This window comes from Symphodus melops, assembly GCF_947650265.1.
Source record: "Symphodus melops genome assembly, chromosome: 7".
Taxonomy (NCBI): Eukaryota; Metazoa; Chordata; class Actinopteri; order Labriformes; family Labridae; genus Symphodus; species Symphodus melops.
This window is the reverse complement of record NC_136697.1, coordinates 9,134,629-9,160,603: the sequence shown is the minus strand read 5'-3', so window position 1 is coordinate 9,160,603 and position 25,975 is coordinate 9,134,629. Positions and strand designations below refer to the sequence as shown.

Here is a 25,975-nt window from a genome sequence, read left to right as displayed (position 1 = left end):
GGAGACATTAAACGTCATCACCCCGGGAACTCTCTCCCTAATCCACTTTACAGCCTCTAGTCATGTTTTTAAGTGCTCTTGCAAATTGCTCTTGCAAAAATCCCATAGGTGAATACTCAGTAGACCCCATGGTGAAGCTGCTTCCGGGATGGCCTACAAAAATACGTCCTCACTTTTCCAGTCTATAACAACTTAAGTCAGCAAAAATGTGTTGTGCTTGGAACAGATTGCCTTGTTTGAGTGCACCTTTTAAAACAGGTGCTTTGTAAATGTTTATAAAAGGTTAGGCTTCACTTTAGTAAAATCCCATCAGCTCGAGTCATCAGCTCGATTATGGCAACCACCATCCTTGTTTTCCAAAATGCCTCTTAAAAAAGCAAGGTGTGACATTGCTGAGTTTACGTTCAGGTTTCACGCAGTCTATGCCATTCAAGCAGCCACATAATCAGGCTAACATGTCAATTTGTCAACATTTTCAAACAAATAACCTGGAGCCTCGATCCCACTTTGTGAAGTGTCACATTTCTTATTTACACACTATAGAGAATAACACAACATAAACAATACAATTGGGATCATGTGGATTTCCGAGGTTGTATTGTGACGATGCAGCAACTCAGCACACAATTAAATGGTATTTCAACAGCACTTTACCAGACACTTTTTTTTCCTTTCTTTTTTTCCCCTCTACTTTGACTAATTTCCTGATAGGCAATATTTCCAGCCGGCTTTTCGTTTTTTTCCTCTCCTAAAGGCTCACTAGGAACAGGATAACATTCATCATGATTATGCCTCCCTGATAATGAGAAGTAGTGGAATTAATATTCATTTGTCCTTCTCCCTCCACAGGGACTGTAAAATGTAAATGGGGGAACTCTTGTGTGGCAGACGGCTCATGTACACGAGTCCAGTGGGATTCAAAGTGAAGGTGCGTAGCACTTTAAAAACTGACTGAGTTAGTCATACTTGTAGCACTGCAAATACTTACTCTATTCTTGTTGAATGTAACAAGGCATTGCTGCAGAGACAATCCAACACAAAAACTACACAGGGAGCTTGTTTTCCCTGTGTGGTACTTGTGGCCAGAGCGTTTCACTAATTAAGTGGATGAGCTTTCTTTAGTCACAAAATGACTTTTATTGGCACAGGTTGGAGGAAAAATAGACATCATATTGAGACTTTCAGATGCGTACCTAATTATACTGGTGGCTTTTTATGCATTGCTGTGAGCTCTCGCTGCTTTTCTCTCAAACATACCACTGGGGGATTGAAGTTGAAAATAACATCAGGTGATTGTTGGACAAATTGAGTGTCGCCCCCCTCCCCCCCAAGCCTTCATATCTCTGACATAGAGATTCGTGCAAGTAGAACATTTGAATAGAGCTGTGAATAGTGTGTTTCTAATCATAGCATGATTAGGATGTGACACATTGAAGAGACAAGTTAGTTTGGATGTGGAAGGTTAGGAGTCGCCTGGGAGCAAACAATATGATGTAATCTCATCTTAAAAGATTTAGTGATGTGCTGAGTATTTTTTCTGATCCACTGCTAAATACCCCCTTTTTTAACAATAATATTTCCAAAGGTTTACACCGTCAAAATGTTTTATCCAGAAAAAGCCTTTTCACATACACAAGAAAGAACACAGAGTAAGCTGAATGTGTGAACGCAAACAGCCCATCTTCTTCCAGCCAGCCCATTTGTAAAATGTCCACAAGAAGTCAGGATAAGCTGATGACAATTCACCACAAGCGAGTGGGTCGGGGTCATGATGTTTATCCTAAGACCACTGATTCAGTCTTAGTGAACATGATGAAACTGCTTCATGCTCTGATCTTCTCGCCAAGATGTTCTCATAACCTCTTTGTTTATATTGAGAATACGTCCAATAACACGCAGCACTTTGGTTATAGTGTTTTCATATTTGTACTTTCTTTTTTTGACATTATCTTTTGATACTTTGACATGCGGCATCTGTTGCACTGGATTTCTCTGACAGCATTTGGTTGTACTTGTACAATGATAATAAAGATATCTTATCTTATCATTGATGGGTTGTGGGGTCTGTTGTTCCTTGACTTACTGTATGTGCACAGCCTTACACTTTGTCTCAGTTTTTCAATACAGTTTGTGCCGAATCAAATGTATTATAGTCATGAGTATTATAGCTGGTTGTCTTGATTCCAGGCTCTGATCTCTTGACACAGTATGAAGATTTTGTGAGATGTCGATGAAGGATTTAAAGGGAGAAATGTAATCCTGTAAACAAAGCAGCCAAAGAAGTGGGTGATCACTGATGAGCGAATACCACCGGGTGTGTAAAGGCACTTTGATCAAGATGATCAAAGTGATAAATAAGTGCCTTTCAGAAAATAATTTATTACAATGAATAACGTAAAAATGTGACTTGACAGAAAGTCTTTGGTGCTTGGACTCTACGGGGTGGATGATGTGTTTGGAGAATGAAAATTCTGAGCGTCATCGGAATAAATGCCCTTTTGGAGTCCAGACCCTGGTGGGGGTAAGGATGATGTCTTTATGAGACGGGATGGGTGAAGAATTGATGGACGATGAATCTGCAGATGAAGCTGGGGGATGATGGAGAGGTGGAGGGGCGCACGACACATCAGCATGAAGGAACTAAGGCAGAGAAAGGATCATATTTAGAAGGGAAGCAGAACAATGATAGGCTGAAAATGAGGGAGGAACACCATACGATTGGTTAAATGAGTTCCATTGACAAGACAGCTGATTACCCAGTGACAGCCCAAAACTGACAGCTCAAAACTGACAGCTCAAAAATGACAGCGGAAACATGAGTGCGCATGAAAAAAAGAGAAAGAAAGACCTGATAGTGGAGCACTTATGGTCTTTCTGACTGAACTTAAGCTAGAGCTTCATTTCGTACCGTATAACTTCGATTCTTGGTGTCTGTGTAATGATTTGGGTGTCAATACAAATTGACACCCAAAATATGGCGTAACTTTTTATTTCTAGGTTTTTCATCCTAATTGAAAAGGTTTATCTATGGATTTGTAAGATAATGTGCTGAAGGGGACAGTTTCCACTCCTGGCCTTTGACTTTGCACTTTATTAAATCCTCTCTGTGAGGCTGCAGTAAGCCAACTGTGTACACTCTTCGCCTCTGTTGATGGTTGTGAAGTGCTTTGTTCTCTGAAGTCTTGAGGGGGAGTCTGGGTGCAATTGAGTACAATCTGCGAAAAACTCATCAAAATCCAAATCCTGCGAAATCCTGCTTTTGAAAAATGGGACACATCCGAACATGCAACAAATGTGTGTTACGGTTGCAAATAACTTTGAGGTTATTCAAGTTTGAAGCTGGCTTTGAATTCAACTGTTTTTATGCAAAGTAAAGTGTTAAATAGCGGGTGTTAACATCAGCTTTCCCTGAGAGTGTGTGCTGCAATGGACAGTGAGCAGGTAAGGACCCGGCTCAGGGTTAATAGGCTGGGGTTGAATTCGAAAGTCCCGAGAGCCTCTTGAAGAAAGAGTGGAAAAAAAAATAAAAAATACGAGCAAGGAGGTGGAAATGGAAAGAGAGGTAAAGGGAAAGAGAGAGAACGAAGAGGTTAAAGCAGAAATGACCTCTGTGGTTTTGTTGATGACATGAAGCAGAATGAGTGCAGAGGCGAGGGAGAAGAGGGGAGACAAACTGAGCAAGAAGGAGGATTAAGAAAGCAGCTGGTGAGGATGATCCAGAGGAGAGCAAAGTGGCAAAAAGAGAAAGAGAAAGAGCGAAGGAAAGAGCGGAGCACAAGAAGAAGAAGAAGAAGAAGAAGGGGAGGTGCGAGAGATTGATGAGGGAGAGTGAGAAACTAATTCTCACTTCACTCTGGCTGGAAGATTAAGGAAGATTAGAGAGATAGAGTGAGAGAGGGAGAGAGATGGGGTGACAACTTCAACTGCATGACACAGAAAGATCTTTGAATGCCTAATACCCACAGAGAGAACAAGAAAGAGAGAGAGAGAGATTATACAGGAGAACTAGTTGAAAATATAACAACATAAAGCATCGATGTGTGGAGAAGAAAGAGAGAGACAAAAGCTGGAGTGACAAGAGGATGGATAGATAGATAAGGACAGGCGCAAATCAGGCTCAGAGGGCTGCTAATAGTAGTGATCCGTGAGCGTATAAATGTCCTTTATATTAGAGGCCGTTTCCACCCGTGCTCAGTAATCCATGCCATGGGAGCGCAGATTCAAAATCCAGGTCATCTATATACCTCTGCAGCTCCGGCTTTCACTGAGACTTCCCAATGGGATTCATTCTCTTGTACTATGCGAGACTGTGTGACGGTATCTTTTACATTCTGTTCTTTCACTTGCAAGAAGGCAAGGAAACCTATTTTCCATTCCCTGCCATTGACATGGAATTATTCACTCCCTCGACTGTTAGTGCAACATTTTCAACGGCGATATGTGTGCTCTACATTTTTATGGAAAAACGGATTGTGAGAAGCGCATACGGTCATGCATGTGTGCAGTATTTGAACTTACTGTACACGGCGCGGATGACACTAATATGTATATGTATATCTCCGTACATCAAGCTCATCCCTGCTTCCATGGAAGTTTTTGGAAGAAACAAGGAGGGAAAGAAAAAGAGGGGGAAAAGAGAGGAAGAGTGCTGCAGTGGCAGACTCAATCCGTCATGCAGGATTACAGTGTAAGCTTCTCCATGGCCATAGATGTGGTTTTTATAGTAGAAACACACAGCTTTTCTAAACTCAGCGGCCTCTGCTTTCCTTGCTCCATATTAGAGACAAAGGCAACGAGCAGAGGAGGGCGGAGGGGGTTCTTCCCCTGCGGTCCTCTCGATCTGATGGCTGCTATCTCCATCCCCTGACGCTGGATAAAAAAAGGTCTCCAGGGGACGGGTTGTGAGGTGACCTCTGCTCGCACCTTGGTAGCCCTCGACACGCTGGAGGTGCGATCGTTACTGCGCCTTCTCTGAGGAAAAGTTGACCTTGGATGACGTCGAGGGAATCACAGACCTGTTTCTTTTCGGTAGCTGTGATCGATCATGACTGTTTTTAAGGATCTTTCTGCTTCTGCTTCCGCCCCCCCCCCCCCCCACGTCTTTCCACAGAATTCATAGTCACAGTGCTGGAGAGATTTCGAAACATCCCAAACATGGCACAGCATGAATGCACCCTGCAGAAAAAAACAAAATAAAAAAAACGCACACACAATGTAACACTGCCAAACTTTGATCTCGTACATCGCCCTGCAACACACCACTGAGACTGGCAAACACAGCTTGAGTAACCATCCTTCCACATACACCCACAGCTTTGTTGTATGTCTTTAAACTAGCATGGAGGAAGGTCCCAATAAAAACAATGCTTCTCCCAATTTTACAGGAACGTTTAAAAGAAAAGTGAGAATCATGAACTTGCCCACCTAGCATTGCTGTCATTTCAGAAGCCTTTCCTGCTGAAAAGGAAACAATGTCTGCACAGCCAATGCTTCCCTGGATACTGCACAACAACTTGCTGCACAAAGCACTCAGTTTTAATTTCCACATCCTTTATCCGATCCTCACCCAAGGTGGCCCCCATGCTATAACCTGCCAGAGATAGTGACTTAAACATACCGCAATCTGCTCTGCCTCCCTGAGCCGCTGAAGAGTAAACAAAACTACAAACTGACCCAAATAGAGAGAGACAAAGGCGAAATGAACAGGAGATTGGGGCAGTGTCATTAGAATTACAACAATGTACTGTCAGATATGGTGCAGGAGCAGGAGAAGACCCAGAGAACATTAAAGTCACACAAAGAGGGGAGGGGGGGAGATATGCTAATAAAACTGGGGCTCTGTGACTCTGACGAGGGGGGGATTAAAAGCTGTGGCAGTTCAGGCTTCCAGGCCCACGTGTTCACACAACGCTGAAGCAACGCAGCGGAGGCGTGAAGGCAGCCGGCTACGATAAGGCAGCAGGACACAACAACATCCTTGGGATAGATGGTTCTGACAAAACACTGATAACGAGTCAGTGCTGAATAGAAGTGAGCAAACAGAGTATGGTGTTCCAGTTCTGATTTGGTGAAAAAGTGGTAATGTTAAGACAAGGGCAGAGGCCTCCAGGGGATCTGAACCATGTGATCTAATCATTTCATTATATCGATATATAATGATATATATTGAAACTGTTTTGGATTAGGACTGCTTAGTTTTAAGCAATGTCTATGGACTGTCACAGAATTGTGGGACATTTCAATCATGGAGTGCATTTACATGGACTTGAGTATCCTGTTTTTTGGGGGGGTTTTAAGTATCCTGTTTTTGTATTTGTGTATGTAAACATCGTATCCTGATTACGCCAGTATCTCGGTTTTGAGAAACCAGATTTTGCTACCTGGAGAACTCCGAAAGAAAGAAAACCCTTACCCTGGTTTCTGACAGCTGCCAACACCTGCGCAGGCTCAGACTCAGCCAAGTGACGTACACGCAAAACCAACATGACAGCGCCAATGAGAGCATCTTATTCTGGAGAGAGGAATAACTTTTATGTTTTGCTAATAAACGTAATTGAAGGTAGGCTATAATACAGAGCACATGGACAAAATAAATACAGCCTGATCTGGCACGCATTCCTGGTCAAATTGCTTTTTTTTATTCTGGTATATCAGTGGTCCATTGTGTACCTTTGTTTTTTTTTTGGGGGGTGGTGGACTGGATTGTGTGGTAAAAAAGAAACATCATGTCCGCCTGCGCAAATAAGATGCAGTAATCAGAAACTGGTATTCTATTATTGATCGTGTATGTATCATGGATATAAATAACCAGGTTTCTCTGTGAGCATGTAAACGTCATATCGCAAATATGATCAAAACCAGGATACGGCTCATAATCGAGATACTCAAGTCCATGTAAACACACTCATCAAGTTTTTAAGTAATTTTTTCAATTTGAAATGTTTCATAATACGTTTTAGAGTTTTTTTTCTGCAGGGTGCATTCATGCTGTGCCATGTTTGGGATGTTTTGAAATCTCTCCAGCACTGTGACTATGAATTCTGTGGAAAGACGTGTGGGGGGGGGGGGGGGGGGGGAGCAGAAGCAGAAAGATCCTTAAAAACAGTCATGATCGATCACAGCTACCGAAAAGAAACAGGTCTGTGATTCCCTCGACGTCATCCAAGGTCAACTTTTCCTCAGAGAAGGCGCAGTAATGATCGCACATCCAGCGTCCATGACCTCTCCAATTCCGTATGTGTGTTCTAAACTCCCAGTGTTGATTTGCTGCTAAATATCCTTGTATATAAGGCTGGGCATAGGTGCAATAAGGTCTCCAGTCATTCTAAAGACAGGTGCTCAACCATTCAGATGTGGTTGTTCTGCAAGCAAGTGAGTTTGTCCACTTTCTTGAGGTAAAATTTCTTGCAGCTTGAGGACGCATCATGACTTTGATAAGTTCTTGTATAGCACTGCCAGCAGGACGCCATTTTCAATCATTAAGTAAAACATCCCCACTTTTGCATAAACCATCACCAACTTTTTCCCAGTTCTTTAAAAGGTCTCATGACATTTTACTCAAGGACCATTCAAAGGCTGACATTTCATAATTTATGTTAACCCCTTTTAAAACTTCCAGTCCTTCTACTTCTACTTCCTAGTTTTGATTCAAATGATGAATCGTAATCACAGATATATAGTTTGTATATTACCATGATTTTGGAGGTATTCTAATCACTGTCAGCTATATGACATGCTACTCATCAAATGTTACGATTCTGACATGATAAACTCACATATCTACCATTCTATGCCATATACTGTAGCTGTAAAATAACCATGCTGGCAGAGTTATTGAGAACATGGTTCCATGCTGAGGTCACTGAAGGCTGGGATATGCTATGCCCCATCCTTTAGACCATAAAGGTATCATTTTTTGTGGCTTCTTTTGTAAAACAGTTTGATAATGAAGCTTGCTCAGGGGGATATGAATGCCCTCTAAAAATCCCTCATGTTATACTTAGCTGTTCAAAGGTGAGGGATGAAGATGTGTGAAGAATTAAAAAAGTTGTTCAACATAGAAGTTCAAGGTCTGTCTTCTTTGTGTCCCTGACCAGTCTCTGTTTGAGGATGCAGCTTTGTAGGATTTTTGTTGTCTGAAAGTTACAAAGTTGTTTGATGTTGTCTGAAAGATATCAAACAGTTTGATGTTGCCCACCCGGACTCAGTTGTTGGAAAGCTGCGGAGGCTTAAGACAGAGGTTGATGAATCCCAATGTCTGGCATGCAACTTGTTGTTCTACAGATCTGTTTTTGCAACTTTAAACAGCTCAAAATCTGTGTTCTGTTTGTGCTCCATCCAATACACAGTTCTTTTCTGATGTAGATTCTGAATCCATACTTTTTATTTGTTTTAATGTAGGGGGCTGCAATGAGAGGGAAATGAGAAGATATTATAGATCAATTTCATGCAGTCTAAACAATACCAGCAAAGTATGATAACCAGGTGTCTTGCTTTGTGCTGGACTGCACTGCCTCTTTATCGATTATCCTGTGTGTAGTTTTGCAAAGTCATGTACCATTGGCTTTCTAAACCCTTCCTTTTATCCAATGGCTGTGTAGAGAGCAAGAGAAAGCTATAACCTCGGACTGTTTTAGATGTCAGTCAATCAGCTGACACTTGGGGTCAACGCCATCTAAACCCGTCACCATCCTTGTTGCATTTTTTATTTGCAAAAATACAGGACTTTTTTTCCCGTTATTAGATAGGATCTTTTAACTTATTGATTGTATAAGAGAAATTTTTTAAATGGAGTCATAGGCTAAAGATGCTGATATTAGCATTAATTATTGAATCCATACATTGATCTTATTCAATGAATCATAAAACTCTTAACAATCTCAGAACCCATCCCCTATTGTCTGTGGACAATACTGCAGCTGGAAACAACGGCCAACTTTTTTGTGATTCTGGTGTAGACAGTGGTTAGCAAATAGGACAGCCGACCATGACTGCCTTTTTCATGTGTTAGTATCGTTTACTGTCTGAAAACTTAAGAGGTGACAATAGAGTCAAAGTTGAGAGCTGAACTTGAATTTTGATTTATGTTTGTAGACATTAATTTGCAGACACAATTTACATTTGATGAATAATCTGTAAACAGTCAGGAGGGTTGAAGCCCCCTTTACCTTCAGATGTAAACCAAACAACCAAACCTCCAATGTACAGTCATGCCACAGCTGCTGCCAGAAATAAAAGAAAATCCGTCTGATCATCAAAATATTACCAAGCTGTTTACCTATTCAGCCCTGCAGGAAATAGTAGAATTGGAAACTGCTATCCTGAACACCTGTAGAGATCACATTGACAAAAAGTTCTGGGTGCTCAGCAGTGTCTGATGGATTCCATCAGAAAGTAAGTGTGATAGTAAATATGCTATTTTCCCTCTCTCCGAATACCTGGATGTGAGACTGACATTAAAATGATTCTATAACAAAAGAGATGTGAGAATCAGGTAGATTACATCGGGATATTGATTGTCATTACTCACTCTACTTCTTATATATTTTCTAAAATGTACCATCAACTCTCAATGCATCACAAATAATCGCATCAACCTTGGGTTTGCTGTGTTTATTTATCTCTGAAACGACCCTCTTCCCACCTCCCTGTGTCCTCTACTCCTGCCACCCATCCGGCCTCAGAGCATCTTGAAAAGAACACCCTTGAAAGGTAAACAGCACAAATGGAAGTAAAGGGTTTGATGAATTAAACCAGACAAATGTTGTTCAGCGGAGCACCTTCTGTCCCAAAAAGGTCAAACGTATCCACAAGATTTCTGGTTCTTTGAAGCTTACCTATGTCATGTTGGCTAAGTCTTAACCAGTGCTAAACAGATAATAACATCTTCTTCCAATTTTCTTGTACTGCTCACATGAAACATTGTCTTTTCTCTCTATCTTTCATACATCTCTGTACACCTTAAACACACTTTTCACTCACCCTTAGCTTGATAGAGACAAAGTCCATCTGCAAATCCCGAGGACTTTAGCTGAAATGCCAGGCAGTGTGTTGAAAGGATCCGATAGCTTTTTGATGTTGCTCTTGCAGTCAGGCGGAAGAGGGAGAGAGACAGGCTTGATAGGCATCAGGTGTAATTTTGGTAACTGCTTTGGCAGCTGATGACTCACCATTCAGGAAACTGCAGTCGTAGCACTTACACAGAACAACTTTGTCTGAAACCAGATGAGCTGCCTGACACAAGAACATCTCCTGACCTTTGAGCATGACGATCACTAAAGATGATCAGCTCAGTAAACCTGCAAGAGGAGAAAGAGGGTGGAGGCGAAGACATGGAGGAGTTTTTATAGTTAAATAACGTTATAATAGTTTTAATGAGTGAATTTAGAAGTCATCAAGCATTGACAGGACATAATCCTGCTTTTTTAAATGTAATGATTCAACAGTCTTTTTCCCTGGTTTTCTTAAATTATTATTTTACAAAGCCTGTGATTGTAACTGAGTCAAACTACTATGAATTCTAAATCTGACTTTTTTGTGTTAAATACCGTATCACAACTGTAGACTGTGTAAAACATGGACACCACCCTATGGTTTCTGTGAAGAGGTGCAGTGACACCCAGTGATGACAGTGGCCATATTGGAAATGTGGTTTCAACCTAACTTTTTTTTTTTTTTATCAATCTCGTAACATGAAATGAGTAAGAGTTGATGTGGATCTTAAGCCTCAGCCATACATCAAATTAAAATCTCTCACAAGCTTTGGCTTTGGCATAATCAAAAGGGGATGTGTTACAAACCTGACCCTCTTCTGAGACCAACAATGTTTTTGCCTGATTTCAAAATAGGCATTAAAATATTGGACTGAATGCGACTTCTTTGGTTTTGCAACCAGCCTTATGTGGACACTCAAGGAACTGCAGGTTATTTGCCCTTTGCATTGGCTTCATTACTCAACAACAGAGGTAGACGCCCATCAGCAGATATCGTCAAATCTGTTTTAAAGCAAAATAACGTTCTTCTGGAGGTGATTTTTATTTTTCGATGACTGTCTCTTTCACAGATCCTTATTATATTGAGCAGGTTCTGTTATTTGGACTAACACTATGGTGATGGCCATCAGCTAGTCCATCTTAATGGTTATCTTGAAAAATATTACCCCATTCACAGTAAAGTCAGCAGTGAAGCAGGGTTTGCTTTAGGGTAACATCTATCTGATATTAATATTAAGTGATCCACATCAACCTAGCAATAAAGATAGAGGCCAAGATGGCAGTGGTCAAAATGCAGAACTGGACCGAGAAAAGGATATTCGTAAACAATTGGTGGTACTGAAGTGGCATGTTTGACTACTCCAATACAGTATTAGCCTAGTTACAAAACTAGTGAATCAGGTATCAGGTGTTTTGGCCAATGAACCAAGTGATTTTTATCATTTGAAAAAAAGATCCTACATATAACACATTCTAAAAATTCTAGACATGAAATGACAGATTTTAAATGTTCAATCCTGTCTCCCAGAAAATACTTTTCTGTACAATCTCTGAAAGTACATTTGCTCAGAAAAATGTTTCCTGTTGTCAGCACAAGGTAATTGGGAAAAACAATTTAGAAAGCACTGCTACGTGATCTTATCTTAGATACTCAGAGATATCAAGTATCAGGAGGGGAAATGTTGGATTGGAATAGGAAGACTAACAATACAACCACTCAGTGTGTGAGAAAATGGAAAAGTATAGAGAGCTGTTCTGTCATTTAGACTTTGCCAGTGGTCGGCAGAATTCAGCCCATTTTCAGTAAGTTTAATTCTCTTTCTCCTTTTTTTGTTTTCTTTTGCGGCTTTTACTCACAAACAATAACAATGTTGCGTTTCTGCTGGATGTCCATTTTGGTTTTGAAACAGGACTATATTGACATTTGTGGTTACATGCTGTACCCTGTTTCACTTTGACTTTGAGAACAGTTATTTTTTGATTGACTCTAGATTTAGGTGCTGATTGCTTAATCCATGTGATATACTGTGCAATCTAACATACACTATGTGTGGATGTTGTTTATGATCAGACAGCTCCTAAAATCTGATTTGATTGCCACGCTAAAGGCATAATTTAAGGGAGAATTTAGAGCAAAAAGAACATGTTTTCTGTACATTATTCATCAAAGCAAATCCTCCTACAGTTTTAATTTTCGCCTTCTTACTAATAATGCATAAACTCTGCTACTCATGCATAATTGACAGTTTCTAAAAGGCCTGAGTGATGAGCAGACTTTAAAGCACAGGCGTTCAGCGCAGTCACTGTTGGTATATCAACACAGTGTTATCCAGCCCTTTACCTTGCGACCAGACAGATCAGCCTGAGAACTACTTGAACCCTAGCCAAGGCAGTAAAATATGGGCCACAAATGTTGTCCCAGTCATGACCTACTGGCACGTCTCCTGGCATTGTGATTCTCCGGACTGTCTTCTGTCAGGATTTATTTGATCTTTATGGCACCTCTCACAGTTTATATTCTGTAGCCTGAGATAAACCAGCAGCAGGGGAGCTAAGGTTTGTGGTGGACATTGAGCCAGTTGCCCTGGCTCCCTCTGAGTTTATAATGATCTTGGTTCTGACAGAAGTGGTTTTTGAATGAAAATATATAAATAACAGGTCGTGCCTCACAAAATACTTTTTTTGATGTCCTCCAAGCAGGCTGCCTGGGTTCAACTCCATGCTGTGACTCCTTTTCCTCACGTCATGCCTGACGTCATACCAGCCAGCTGACCAGAGTTTACTTCAGTTAGTTAAAGCACTGTTAATGGTTTTTAGCTGTTTATGAAAAAGACTGAAATGATCACTGATGCCTCTGTATTACCTGCAAAAGCAAACAAGACCTTTAGTGTCAAGATGGATAATTAAGAGAAAAAAACCAAACAAACATCATCATCACAAATGCTTGTAAACAATGCCTAGAGGTAGGTGTCAAAGTGTTTTACAGGACCCTGCAAACATACATTTTCCACAGAAAAGATCCACAGTAAGTGACAGATGCAGCGCATGACTGTTAAAATACAAAAGGAAGACATTTTTTATATAAGCTTGACCACATCACAAAATATCAAAGATTAAGGATATACTGCATTGAACCCAGGCGGCACCAAAATCAACGCAGATCAAAAATTTCTCACAGGTGCATCAAGTTTACTAAGTTTTGTTTTGAACATGTCTCCACTTATTATACATTTGATAGTTTCCTGTGTTTGGGCTGAAACCATGTGGGTTTGTTTTGTTAATTTTGTTCCAGGTCATACTGTGTACTCTGTACTAAAGGAACAAAACTGTTGAATGAATCATTATTTCTTGTCATGTGTGGGTCGCTCATATTTTCAAAATCTCAAAAGATTCAAAGAAGTTTTTTGTCCATAGTAAAAAATAGTGATTAATAACACTAAACTTTCCTAAGTTGGCTGTTTTCAGTGAGCATACAGCTGCAAAATGCAGCGTTCTTGTTGAATGAACATCAAGCCTCTGCCTGCTATTTAATGTAACCCCATTGATCTTGCTGAAAGCCAGCAAATCCGAAGCCCCTTGTCGCCGCTCTGTTAAACCTAGTCTTTTTAGTCTTAATCTCCACCAATAGGCAAACAGCCGACCATAAGCAGGCTGAATTTCACAGCTATTACCCCAAGCTGTAAATTCATTCTACAGCTTTTTTTCCATGTAGAGCTTGTTATATTGTTTACCTGCTGTTATTCCTCGCCTTGTCCTCCGCAGCCCTCCAACCCCTGGAGAGTTATCTCATGTCTGTAGGCTGGCGGTATGTGCTCTCCCAGGAGAGGTTAACACCTGCTGTCGGTATATGAGCACGGTTGAGGTAGAGACAAGGCTGGGGACACAGGTGATGCTGGTATTCACATATTAACAGACCAAAGCTCCTACTTTTCTTCTCCTCCTCACACATTGACAGGTCCCCTTTTATCTGCAGAAGTTCAAAGTGAGGACAAAGCTGCTGCATGCCAGGTTTAACTGAAAACTATACCGAGTCGATCTTCCAAGGAGGACACACACACTTATGCACCCACAACCTTTCCTGCTTCTCCTCCTTCCCGCTTTCTTTTCCTCCTCTCACCTTTGTGGGTCCATGCATAATTTTACTGGGATGGCTTCTTCCTCGCTTCCCTCCTGGTGTGAGTGAGCGCTTCCTTTCTTCTCTTTGACTTCACTGCGTCCAGAGAGGAAGTCCCTGGAGCTTTCTTTATTTTTCTCACCAGCGCAGACAAAAGTGGTTGGAGGAGGATTTCGTGACTGTTCCGAGATGAGTGGCGTATTCATGTTCTTGTTTGAGTGTCTCCATGAATTTCATGGACACCCACCGTTTGAGAGGGCTGGAGGAATGTGGCTTTGTAAGTCCGAGTGTTTTTGAATGCCTAAGTAAGTAAATAAGTGGTTTTTCTGAAGAGTGTTTTGTCAACAGGGCTTGAAGTCGCACAGCATGAGCGTTCATTGTTGTGGAGAAGGTGAGAGTGGGAGTGCGGCTACTGCTGTGGCGCCGCATTTCTCCGTGTTTGCTTGTTCGATGGAGGGTTACCGCGAGAAAAAGAAGATTGAGAGGAAGCTAGGAGGTGAATCGTAATTAAAGCTTTCAGTCTCGTTAAGTTGGCGACAGCTGGCAATCGATGGCGAGGATCTGCCTCCAATGCTAACGACCTCAAGGATCATTTAAATTGGAGAAGAAATGGGAACAGTAAGGGGAAATTAATTAAGATATTTATGGCCCCAATTAATCAGGTCTCTGAGAAACTTGCTGTAGGTGTACTCAACTTACAAAGAAAAAATGTACAGTTGGAATAACAAACTCTTTGAAAATAATCCTTAACTTTACATTTTCAAAAAACTCTAATTAGCTCCCTGTAGCTAACAACTGTATCATCCTATTATATCCCTATTTACTCTTCCGGAAAGCACAGTGCTGTATGTAGAGGCTACAGGTGAAAACCCTCATTCTGGTCCTTGCTGCTTCCACGAGGATGAAAACAACATTTTCTCTGTATAACATTATATAAACTCTAATGAGGAAATATGTGCTTTCTTGAGCCTCAAACAGGAGCCCCCAATTATCTTCACTTACAGAGGTACAGGCTGATGCACCCTAGCTAATGGCATAACAATTGCTCCCCCCAAAAGTGTCTAGATCAATGTGAAAGGCTGTGACATGGATCAATACATACCATGGTGCTTTACATCTGCTGCGAGAGAGATTTCAGGCCTTGAAATTTTGTAAAACATGAAGAGCCAAACAGTTCAAGTGCTTTTTCTTTTCCTTCTTTGATGCTTCAAAAAGCCTGACATGAGAAACTGTTATAAATCTGTGTTCAGCTTGTGATGGTGCCATGTTGATATTCTGCCCCGCATCCCGCCACCTGCCCCAGGCTTGTTAACAAGGTGCCCGCAGCAATGATTGCCTGGCCATCAAACTCCCGGCTGATAAGTTCCTCTGGGAGAGAGAGAGAGAGGGGAGAGAGAGGAGCGCTGTCATTGAATTCACCCTGATCGCCTCCTCATGCTAGGTTTGGTTATCTCGAAGGTACAGCCTCACATTCTCCTTAATGGCCTCCATGACGTTTATAAATATCTTATTCTCTAAAATCTGCCTGAGGCTTCATGTAACCAGTAGATATCTCCTGTTAGCAGCATTTGGGGATTTGATGAGTAGATTTAAACACACAATTACAGTGTTGTAGCCTCTCGTCAAGATGGTGGCCGGTGAGACGCCTGTCACTTCTGATGTAGCAAGGCCGAGGAGGGAGATTGGCTGATTGATTGAAGCGCCAGTGAGCACAGAGGGTGAGGGACGCAGTGACAGCAGTGTGATTGACACAGATGAGAGAGAGGAGAGCGGATCGGAGGAAGCAGCAGGCAGGATTGGATATTCTAAAACAATAGCGAGTTAAGGAAAAAGGATAGAGGGAGATTTAGGGAGATAGATCGGCCGAGGAAGGGACAGGTGGTGAGTGGGAGAGGTGGGAAAGGAGAGCGCAGAGGAAGGAGGAGGGGGTGGGTAAATCTCTTTTTCTTCTTCTTCAGTGTTCATCAAAAGGCTTTGCTTAGAGAGAGACTAAGTTAAAGGTAGCAGAGGACGTCGAGGAGAAGATGAGAGAAAGCGAAAGGGTGAAAAGTATTCCAGGAGGAACATCCTAACTTCAGTCATGCCCCAGTGAATGTGCTGACAGGGTCTGTCTGCACCACAGCAGAGCAAGTGTCATACACGGAGATAAACCGCACTGCGCCGCAAAGGACAAGATGAAACCAACACTACTTAACCCAAAACATAGAAGTTTCAAACAACACATAAACATTGGAAACAGTTTTACAGAGTGGGAAAGTTTGTGAGCTTAAACACAAGTTCAGTCTATCCTTCTGAAGAGAATTAAAGTCTGACAGAATTACTCAAAGTGTGCCATCATGATGTATGATATGATCAATTATGTATTATATTGTGAGTCAGAGTTGGTTTTCAATAACATCATCTGCAGATATGTATAAATGAATGTCCAAGTGAATCTTTAACGAAGCACGACAAAGCTTATAAATTATGTGCTCACAATTAATGGTCCAATTGTCAACTAATTTAACTTTTGAATCATGCAACAAAAAGAAGTTGAAGTCAGACTTACGTATTTTTCAGTTGTATCTTTTACATCCACAGCTAGCCAGCTAGCTAAATCAGGAGCAGCTCATGGATTTATTTATTTTTTTGTAGTCAAGACTCTTGGGGAGTGACCACTTGTAGGTGACACATTAGATACTTATTTGCATGCCTGTATCCTGATAGCTTAGTTGACAGCTTGTAGATCACGGATAAAGCAGCAATAACCTTTAGCATAGCCTGCTTAAACGTATTTGGCTCCTTAAGGGACCGAAAATTACAAAATAAACGTGCTGTATTGAGAAACACTTGAAGCAGCCTTCATAATGAAAAATGTTTACTGTGGAAAAAGATCAATGCAGAAGTACATAGCATTGGACAAGACACTTACAAAGGCAGGCTTAGATTGTACTGTATGTTAACTTACAGAGACCAAACATTGAATGGCCTAACAACATAGATCCAACATAATGTTTCGTAAGGCTGTGTGGGTTGTGCAACAGCGTCATGGTGTCCCTGAATGCTTTTTAGATTTCTTCTTTGTTTTGTTTTTATCTCTCTGTGTTTTCAGATCTTGTGCAGTATGGGATGTATGCAATATATGTTGTGTTGTTTTGTATTAGCATGTGTCTTTTTGTCTAGGTGCAGGTTTTTCTATTGTTCTTATTTATTGATTCGATGGGAAGCAGCTGAGTGTTTGGCAGCACTTTGAGTTCAACACAAATTTCCCCCCAAGGGGACAATAAAGTGTATCGTGACATTAATCCATGAGTAAAACACTTGATCACAGACAGAAGCCATGATTAGAACAGCTGTTGACTGAGATCATGGTATTAAACACGGTCAGAAATAAACGTTAGCTATGGCCACTTCTTAGCTGAGAGAGCTAACAAAGAAATTCGGCTTGCAGATATAGAGAGATGGAAAGAGACAACAAACGGAGAGTAAATAGCAAAACAACAGCTACAAAAATATTGAACAGATTTTTACATTTCCTATAATAATGGTGAAAGTATGTATAGTGAGTCAGTCTAATACTAACATTAACAACTATGATGACAATGACAAGATTACCATTAACATTTTTAATAATGATGATAGACGTAAGACGGATTTAAACAGATCTGTTAGAAGTTGGAGTCTCGCATATCAAACCATTGGCGTGTCGCCCTGATCGACAATAGAAAAACTTTAAAGGCACATAATCAGCAGCTTTACTTAGGAAACTTAAAAAGCTACATGCACTTCCTTCATTTATTCTACCATAAAAAAGCCCAGTGGCAAATCAGAACCAACCTCACAGAAAATGAAAAATAAAATAAAAAAATCCACGTCTGCCAAAGCATATACTGCTTTCAAAGTCCACCGGCAGTGCTATCATTGGCAAATGTGTATTAGTGCGTACAAAGTCACAGCAGAAATGATTATTGTGTCAGCATTAAAAACAGTTTTCCCTATACAGTCCTTCAGATGCTGTTGTGTGTCTCTGATGTGCTTCACTCTGTGATGTACAGGAAAAACACTTTGATCTCACTGCTGACGGGAAGGTTGGCGTGTTTGTGTTAGTGTGTGTGTGTGTGTGTGTGTGTGTGTGTGTGTGTGCACGTATGTCCCATGTCTATGTGGTTGTGCTTGCTGTATGATCCAGAGTCCGTTTTGTACAGTTTTTTTTTCTTCCAGAAATAAATGATTTATTTAGAGCTTTATTTATTTATGAACTTATTATTCATGTGGTTTGCATGCAAAAGAAGTCTTCCAAACTCATGGAGAACCCCCCCACCCCCCCCCCCCACCCCCACCCCCTGCAGCGACTCTTCAAAAGCAGCTGCATTCCTGCAGACCTGGCAACCCGATCTTTTTGGTCAGTACTGACATTATGAAAAAAGTTTTCCGTTCTCTTGACTGAGAGCATTCCTTCTTTAAATCTCTGTCTGGTTTGAGCACTCAATAAAATGTTGAGGTTTGTTAAAACAGCAGGAATTATCTACTGTCGCCAACGCAAGCCATTAGTCGACCTTTACAGCACAGCTTGTCAGCTCTGTCAATCATGAAAGATTAAACACAGTCACTCCACCATGACTTTTCCACCTCAGAATAAAATAAATCAAAACAGTTAAGGAGGCCTCTGTTAACGGAAAATGATGAGGTTAAAATACATACTTTAATGTGAGAGTGTTGGTCAGGATATATTACCATCTCATTCATTCTCATTCATTTTGACTGTTCTTCAAAAAAATATAATGGTCTCTTCTGATTCCTCCAACGTTATGGAAGTGCATCCAATTGCTGGAGTGGCCCATTGAAATGGTCATTTTTCTGAATTACACATGCTTGTCTTTTTTCTGCACACATATTAATGATAAAAGGTCTTTATGTTGATAAAATCTGGAAAAAAGTCATATTACTGACTTGTCAGATGCGTAGGCTGCTGTAAGTGAAATACTCGAGATGTTTGCCTGTTCTACTCTTAAACTGAGTGCTCTGATTGATATCTGACATTTGGGTTTGGCGTAGGATTTTAATTTCAGTCTTGAGCGCATGAGAGACACGCTGAGAGTCTGACTCAGACACAAGAGCACTGAGGAACCTTTTTACATCGCTCAAGGCACGGAGCACAACAAAGTGCATCTGCATCTACGACTTGCATCTGTATTGACATTCTCTAACTGACTGATCAAAGCACAATATTAATCCAGCTAATTAATCACACATCAAAGCGTTATGAAGCTGGTTTCATATTGAAGCTCGTCCTCCTTCACTCTGCAGTCAGAAATCCTTGACAGTTGTTCTCATTACTAAATGCTCAGAGCAATTTCTATTACTGTTATCCTATCTGTTTCCATGTAGAATAGTATAATGATAACTTTGTCCCCGACTATCTAATAGATGCCTGAAAAAATACTTGGGTCATTATGAAGGTATAAATGGATGTGTGTTCAGGGCCTAAGGAGCCCCCTGTGCTTGTGAAAATGTGATTGCTGCTCTGTTAAAGGGTCCGTCCTGTCTGCTCGTCTGTGAATTCTCCTACCTGTCTATGCTGCTGCACTTTTAATTAACGCAGTGCGATGATTAAAGTTTTAACTTAATTATCTTTATCTTTTCTCTCAGGGTGTTCAGACCTCTTTGGGAAACTGAATGAGACACTTCGCAAGACAAGTGGCAAAAAAAAAAGAAAACGCAGAGGGAGTCCTGGTGAGATAGAGGAAGACATAAGGAGAAAGAAGAGAGAGAGGGAGACGGAGTGAGTGACACCTGCCCTCCGGTTCTGTGTGAAGGGCAAAGCATGGGCGAGTGAGTGGAGGGGCGTGAAAAGAGGCAAAACGGAAAAGAAGAATGAAGACATCTGGGAAACAAGGCCTGCCTCACAGCAAAGCTCGCTCAAATTAGGATATCTCGCTGCAAGACAAGATGATTACAAGAAATCTGCTCCTGCTGGTTTCCCTTTGCCTGTGGGAGGGGCTTGTTGGAGGTGCCATGGCCAGTAAGACCTTACGTAGGAGAGGAGTGGGCGGATCACACGTAGTGAAGATAGTGGACGGCAGAGCTACTGACCAATGGGATGCAAGCGTGGATGCAAATTCTATGCCGGTGGTGACTCTTAGAAACTTGATTAGTCATGATCAGGCAGGTGACTCTGGATCTTTTTCTTATTCCAAAATGTTGCAAAGTCATGCTGCTCCACAAATAGCCAGCAAGGAGAGGCAAGCTTTTAAGCCCAAGCGTGAGGTTGAGTCAGTCAGTAAAAAAGAAGGGACTCTACACATATTAGCCAATAACAAGGAGTTAAACCAGGACGTGAAGAAAGTTCGGAACAACACCAAGACCTCTGAGACCTTTGTCAAAACAGGAAGGTCCGAGAAAATATTCACTATCCATCATAAGCCGGATGGACACAGCAATAGAACCAGGTCTAAGTCAGGGTCCAGATCTAGAAGTAGAACTGATTTGAGTGTCCATACTACAGGGGTACCAGGGAAAGGATTCAGCGTGGATTCGAGCAGAAAGTTGAACCTCACTGGAAGTTACGGCGTTCTGAAGCTGCTGTCGAAGGAGAACTTAGTCAGGATTGTCAATTCCCAAATGCAGAACGTACCCGTCCTGAGCTTTCCGAGCAAGGGCAGTCGGAGCAGGAAGAGAGATTTGATTGACGTTAATCACGGACAGTTAGAGGCTCAGAAAGTGCAGAAACAAGATATAGCTGTCACTCAGTTTCAAGCTGGATTTGATAATCAGACTGCATATCCGTATGTAAGCCCTGTCCCCACTCCAGATCTTAATCAAGACCAGGGCGCCAACACTCATAATAATCCTCTAAGTGCAGTCAATCCAGCTTCAAGTAAAGGGCAGGGCCACTTGGGAATGCAGGGTTCAGATAGTGGAGATAATAAGAGCAAACACCTCGTTCGCTTACTGTCAACACCTCGCAGTGAGGTCAGTCTCAGCCCTGAGAGAGAAATAATAGGCAACCAAACAGAGCCACCATCTACATCAACAAAACATTTCCCACTGTTTGCTCCATCTGAAATAAATGATTCTCCGCCGTCTGTGCTGACAATGCAACCCCTGGGAGTAAGAGTGGAGAACAGAGCAGCAGATTCCCATAGAGACCCATTAACAGAGTCAGCTCACTCTGCTCAAACAGAACCCAGCACAGCTCAGTACCCTGCAGATGAAGACAACAAACTTGTCAACAGCAGTCATGTCCTGAGGCTTCATCCAGCTCCCGAATGGAGCCACGATGTAGAAGACGCTGGGATGCCAGCTGTCGAGCCCGAAAATGGGAAAGGCCTCGTGTTTGAAGAAGCAGAGGAGTCGGAGGTGGATGAGGAGACGGCTGACCGGATGGAAAAGAAAGGGCCGCGCTCACGCAGCAGGAGGAGCTGGATCTGGAACCAGTTCTTTGTGATTGAGGAGTACGCCGGGCCTGAACCTGTGCTCATCGGACGGGTAAGGAAAAAAGAAAAACTTCATTCAACATTTACAAGGGCTGTGAACTATTTTATGAATGTTTAATGAATATTTAAGAATCTGTTTCAAGTCTACTACATGGCTTTTTTTGTACCTCAGGTCCTGCCAGTACACACCTTACAATATAATAGTTAGCATAATATAACCTCAGAGTCACACTGTGAGTTTTTTGTGCACTGCAATGAATCTGCAATTGCAATTGATTTACATCACTCCATTGCCATGTGGTGCCTTCCAGGTAGCCGTAAAAACTCCAATGAATCCATGGTGCATTTAGGCGTGACAAAAGCCCCAGATCACATCTACCTAAGGGGCGAGTCATGATCTCTTCCAATCCGCACCCACCAAAGGGAATTGACATATCCATGAGAATTAATAGGTTTACTTTTTCCTTCCACCATTGATCTCCACCCCAAGGCGAGAAAGCAAGAGTAGTCAGAGAGTGTTCCCTCATTTCCCTGTAGGTCAGGCCTGTCAGCTCTCCTCCCTCATGGTCAGAGGTCTGCAAGGTCTCGCTAATGCTATTTCATTTGGACTGATTTACTCTTGGTTTGACAGGATTTATCACTGCCTTCTCCCTTAGCACAACATACAGGGCTGTAGTCCTAATGCTCTGCAATGTAATTTATTACAATCATTGACTGGGCATGTCTCACCCCACTGCCTGACGCACACACTCCCACCTCGGCTTGACAGAATGAGCAGATGAGCGTGAAGGAGGTCACGTGGACCGACGAGAAGGTGTCTCGGAGTCCTGCATTGTAATGGTTTCACTCTCAGTCCTCAGCATGTGCCAACTGTCTCAGCACCCATCTGCTGTAGATGAGCTAATTTAAAAGCCTGTGTGGCCAGTTTGCTGAGCAAATGAATAGTAATGATCTCTGTGACTGCTGCAGTCTGTTGGACGCCACAGAGTGAGAAGTTTGGGTGTGTTTGTGTGAGTGCTTGAAGTTCATCTGATGGTTACGAGCTTCAACTCAGTGGGAGATCTCGAACATTCAATAGACAAAAGATAAAATATACTCTCTTTTTTTCAATACCCAAAAGCCAAGTGCACCATCTGGGTGTACACTGGACACTCGGGCATATACTGTTATTTACCTACTAGGGCCTCAGTTGGACTTAAGCTCTGTTTGTGTTGCATCTGGGTGTAACTTTAAGACTAGGATAGAGCAGGCGTACGTTTAGACTCTCAGAAGGTTATACAAGGTAACACAAACGGAAAAAGTCACCGTCACAAAACGTTAAAGGAAAACACATGGACAAGCATTTTTTTAAAGGGTGACCACACCCTCATGTACAGCGGCTATCGTCCATGTCGCAGTGGCAGCGGGTTTGAATCCCACCCCGGCCCTTTGCTGCACGCCATACCTCACACACTCAACTCCAAAACGTTCCACTCTCTTCTGCTGTTCTATCTATTAAAGGCAAAAATGGCCCAAAAACCACTCAAAGTGACAGCAAGCTAATCGAAAGGTTTTGTTTTAGCATGAATGCCTTGTTTGAATTAACTTAAGAGTGTGCAGAGAAAATACCTATTAGCTTTTCTTTCTCATTGCGTCTTAACCACCAATTAGTAGAAGATGGGAATACATTATTTAATGATTAAACCTTGTGGGGATGCCTCATATTGTTGGATGCATTGGCAGGACTCTGATGTTGGTGTAGCTCAGTTTTGCAGTGGGAAACTGTTTATGTTCTGCATACAGAGGTTTTTCCACTTTATCTGTATCTATTTTCTGTTGATAGTTTGGCAACACTCATCGCTCCACAAATGTTAAGACCAGATGTAGCTTTGGCTATTCTCAGTTGGGCTTAATGCAAATTCGAGTCAAGAAGTTTTGTTGAAACTAGATCAAGACTTCATTTTTTTGCCCAGATGGTGCGCACAGTCAGCCCGGACCTGCAGTTTACACGAGAAGTGTTTGTAAGTGCACCGTGATTAGCCAACATTGAATGTGGTTGTTTTTGCATTTGCACGTTGACTGATGATAGTCTAAAGTGAACGCTACAAAACACTGTTAGCCGCCATAGAGAAGATGGAGGAGCAAACGGCACAGCTTACAGATGGCACTGTGTGTAAAGCCATTAGTGCCAATCTGCTGTGTCAAGCAGGTGTTTATGCCAGCACATTGTATGGCACTCAAGGAGGGATCTATGCCAGGCCACGCACACATGCCCATATGATAGTGCTGACACTTGGAGTTCACCCAGACAGCCATTGTGACTGTGTGCGTTTGTGTGTGTGTGCTAGGCTGGAGATGTGCGTGATTAGTACCAAACTGTATAATTCAGTGACGGCACACATGAATAATGCTCTTATAGATATTAATACGCTTATGAATTTTTAATCTCCTGCTCTGCTCCATGTAGGCTAGCGCTATAGGCAGAGAGATCAATGCGGACGTACTACCTTGTTTTTCTCTCGATCAGGGACCTGATTGTTCTTTAATGAAGAGAGCTGAGATGGAAGGTGTGAAAATAATTGACTGTACAGGCCAAGATCGACTCCACTTGTCAGGTCCGACACCAGATTCAGGCTCAATCCGACGCTAACTCTGTTGTCTGTGACTCACAACACGTGTCTCACTTTCTGTTGGCTGTATCTGCGCACACACTAAAGCACACACAAACAACGAACATATAAAGGTGTGAATCCATGTTTAATTGTGGGCTCCCTTTAAGAGGCCGCCTGCTAACACTGATTCATGCTGTGTTTTTGTGTGATCGCAGACAGCTCGGTTTTGGATAAATCTCTACTAAAGCTGGAAACAAGAGCCAGGACTCTAATCTGTGATGTCAATGTGAGACAAAGGATCTGCAGCTAAACTGATAATGAATTTGGGGGCCAACTTTGTGGACGTGCTGACAGCAGCCAGTGTAGTTTAGCATGGATATTTATACGTTTTTTCTCTTCTTTTTTTTTCTCAAATTGTTAGAAAGCCATATAAAGAGACCCAGCTCATTTGGAATTAAATCTGAGAGACTCAGCCTACGAGTCACCAGCTGTCCATTCACTGGTTTTCAGAGAAGAGCTTGATACGTCGTAATACCGTCAAAGATCTGAGTTTTTCTGTTTACTGTAGCTTCTTGTGTTTGGAGAGTTGTTATGGTTCACAGGAGTTGCCAAAAAGGGCATGAAACATTTTGATTGGTGAATTGTGTGACTCAGTTTTCTGCCCTCCATCAACACACTCGCTCGCTCTATCTCAGTCTCACACGCACAAAACACGCACACACTCACACAAAGACACGCGTCCACACAGACTCGCAGACGATGCCGTGTTACTATATTTTCTCACGCTGGAGAGTCTCTGCCCTATGATAATTGTGAATTTAATTGATGCTGTCACATGGTCTGTAATGGGGTTTCAAGTGATTGCAGAGGCAGTGTGAAAGAAACACAGATTTTTCTTGAGGAGAAAAGGCGCCTCAGCAGAGCTGGGATTAAGAAAAAAAACCACCACTTTTTGATTAGCTTTTCTTCCATCCTCACTGCTCTCTTGAAATGCAAACTCCCTAACACCTCGTGTGGGGAGGAAACGTGACATATATAATCATTTCTTCCTCTGTGTGAGGAAACTCAAGCTTTTCCATCGTGCCCTGTTTCACCTTTAGATCAACTTAAGTGTTTGAGCTACCTGTAGAGATGCTAATACGCATACGTAATTTAGCAGCACACAAGGAAATGAGCTTAGGCGACCATCATTAGCATATCATTAATTTCAGTGTGAACATACATAATTCATAGTTAGTGAAATATCCCTGTTACACAATTAACATTATATGCCACACATGACACTCTCGCTACAGCACAGCATGAGCAAAAAAGCAACATGTAGACATCAATGTGAATTGGTAATTAAACACTTTGTTAGATTCTGACACTCCAAATGATAGCAGCCTTTCCCACTGTAGCTTAAACAGACCTTTCTCATTATGGTGAATCACTCATTAACATTCAGTGCTGAAAATTGCCCTGCAAAATGCAGTTAAAAGAGTCCAGCAGCCTGAGGGCATCTTAAGATATATAAATAACACAGATATTGACTGTAGCTTTATTGGTGCCTCCTGCGCTTCCTTTTGGAGCCTCTGGGCGCAACGTGCACACACATGATATTGTGAAATTCGCCCGCGGGAAGTTGCCGGTGTGATGCAAGGACGAGAAGGAGGCTGTCACAGGAAGTTAGGGGTGGGTGTTTGAGACTGCGTTAGCATGTGTGCACACTCTGATGCTCACTCGAGCAAAGCTTTACTGTCATCAGCCACAAGTAAATACGTACAAGGCAATCAAGGCATGTTTTGAGGTAAAAAAGCTTCTTCTTCATGATTTATATTTTACGTTACTTTATGCTTCTACTTAACTGCATGTTATAGCTCG

The 25,975-nt window shown here is 41.9% G+C and overlaps 1 protein-coding gene across 2 annotated transcripts in view; it reads left to right on the top strand.

The window, feature by feature from the left end:
- cdh24b (cadherin 24, type 2b) overlaps nucleotides 1-25,975 on the top strand; it is a 178,347-nt gene that overhangs the window by 42,575 nt on the left and 109,797 nt on the right. Inside the window, exons 2-3 of one of the 2 annotated variants that reach the window (XM_079348040.1) lie at nucleotides 850-928; nucleotides 19,735-21,573. In XM_079348040.1, coding sequence (XP_079204166.1) covers nucleotides 20,035-21,573 — 1,539 coding nt within the window. In that variant the 5' untranslated portion in view covers nucleotides 850-928; nucleotides 19,735-20,034. The remainder of the gene's footprint in view (nucleotides 1-849; nucleotides 929-19,734; nucleotides 21,574-25,975) is intronic. The other variant, XM_079348041.1, reaches the window with a different exon arrangement.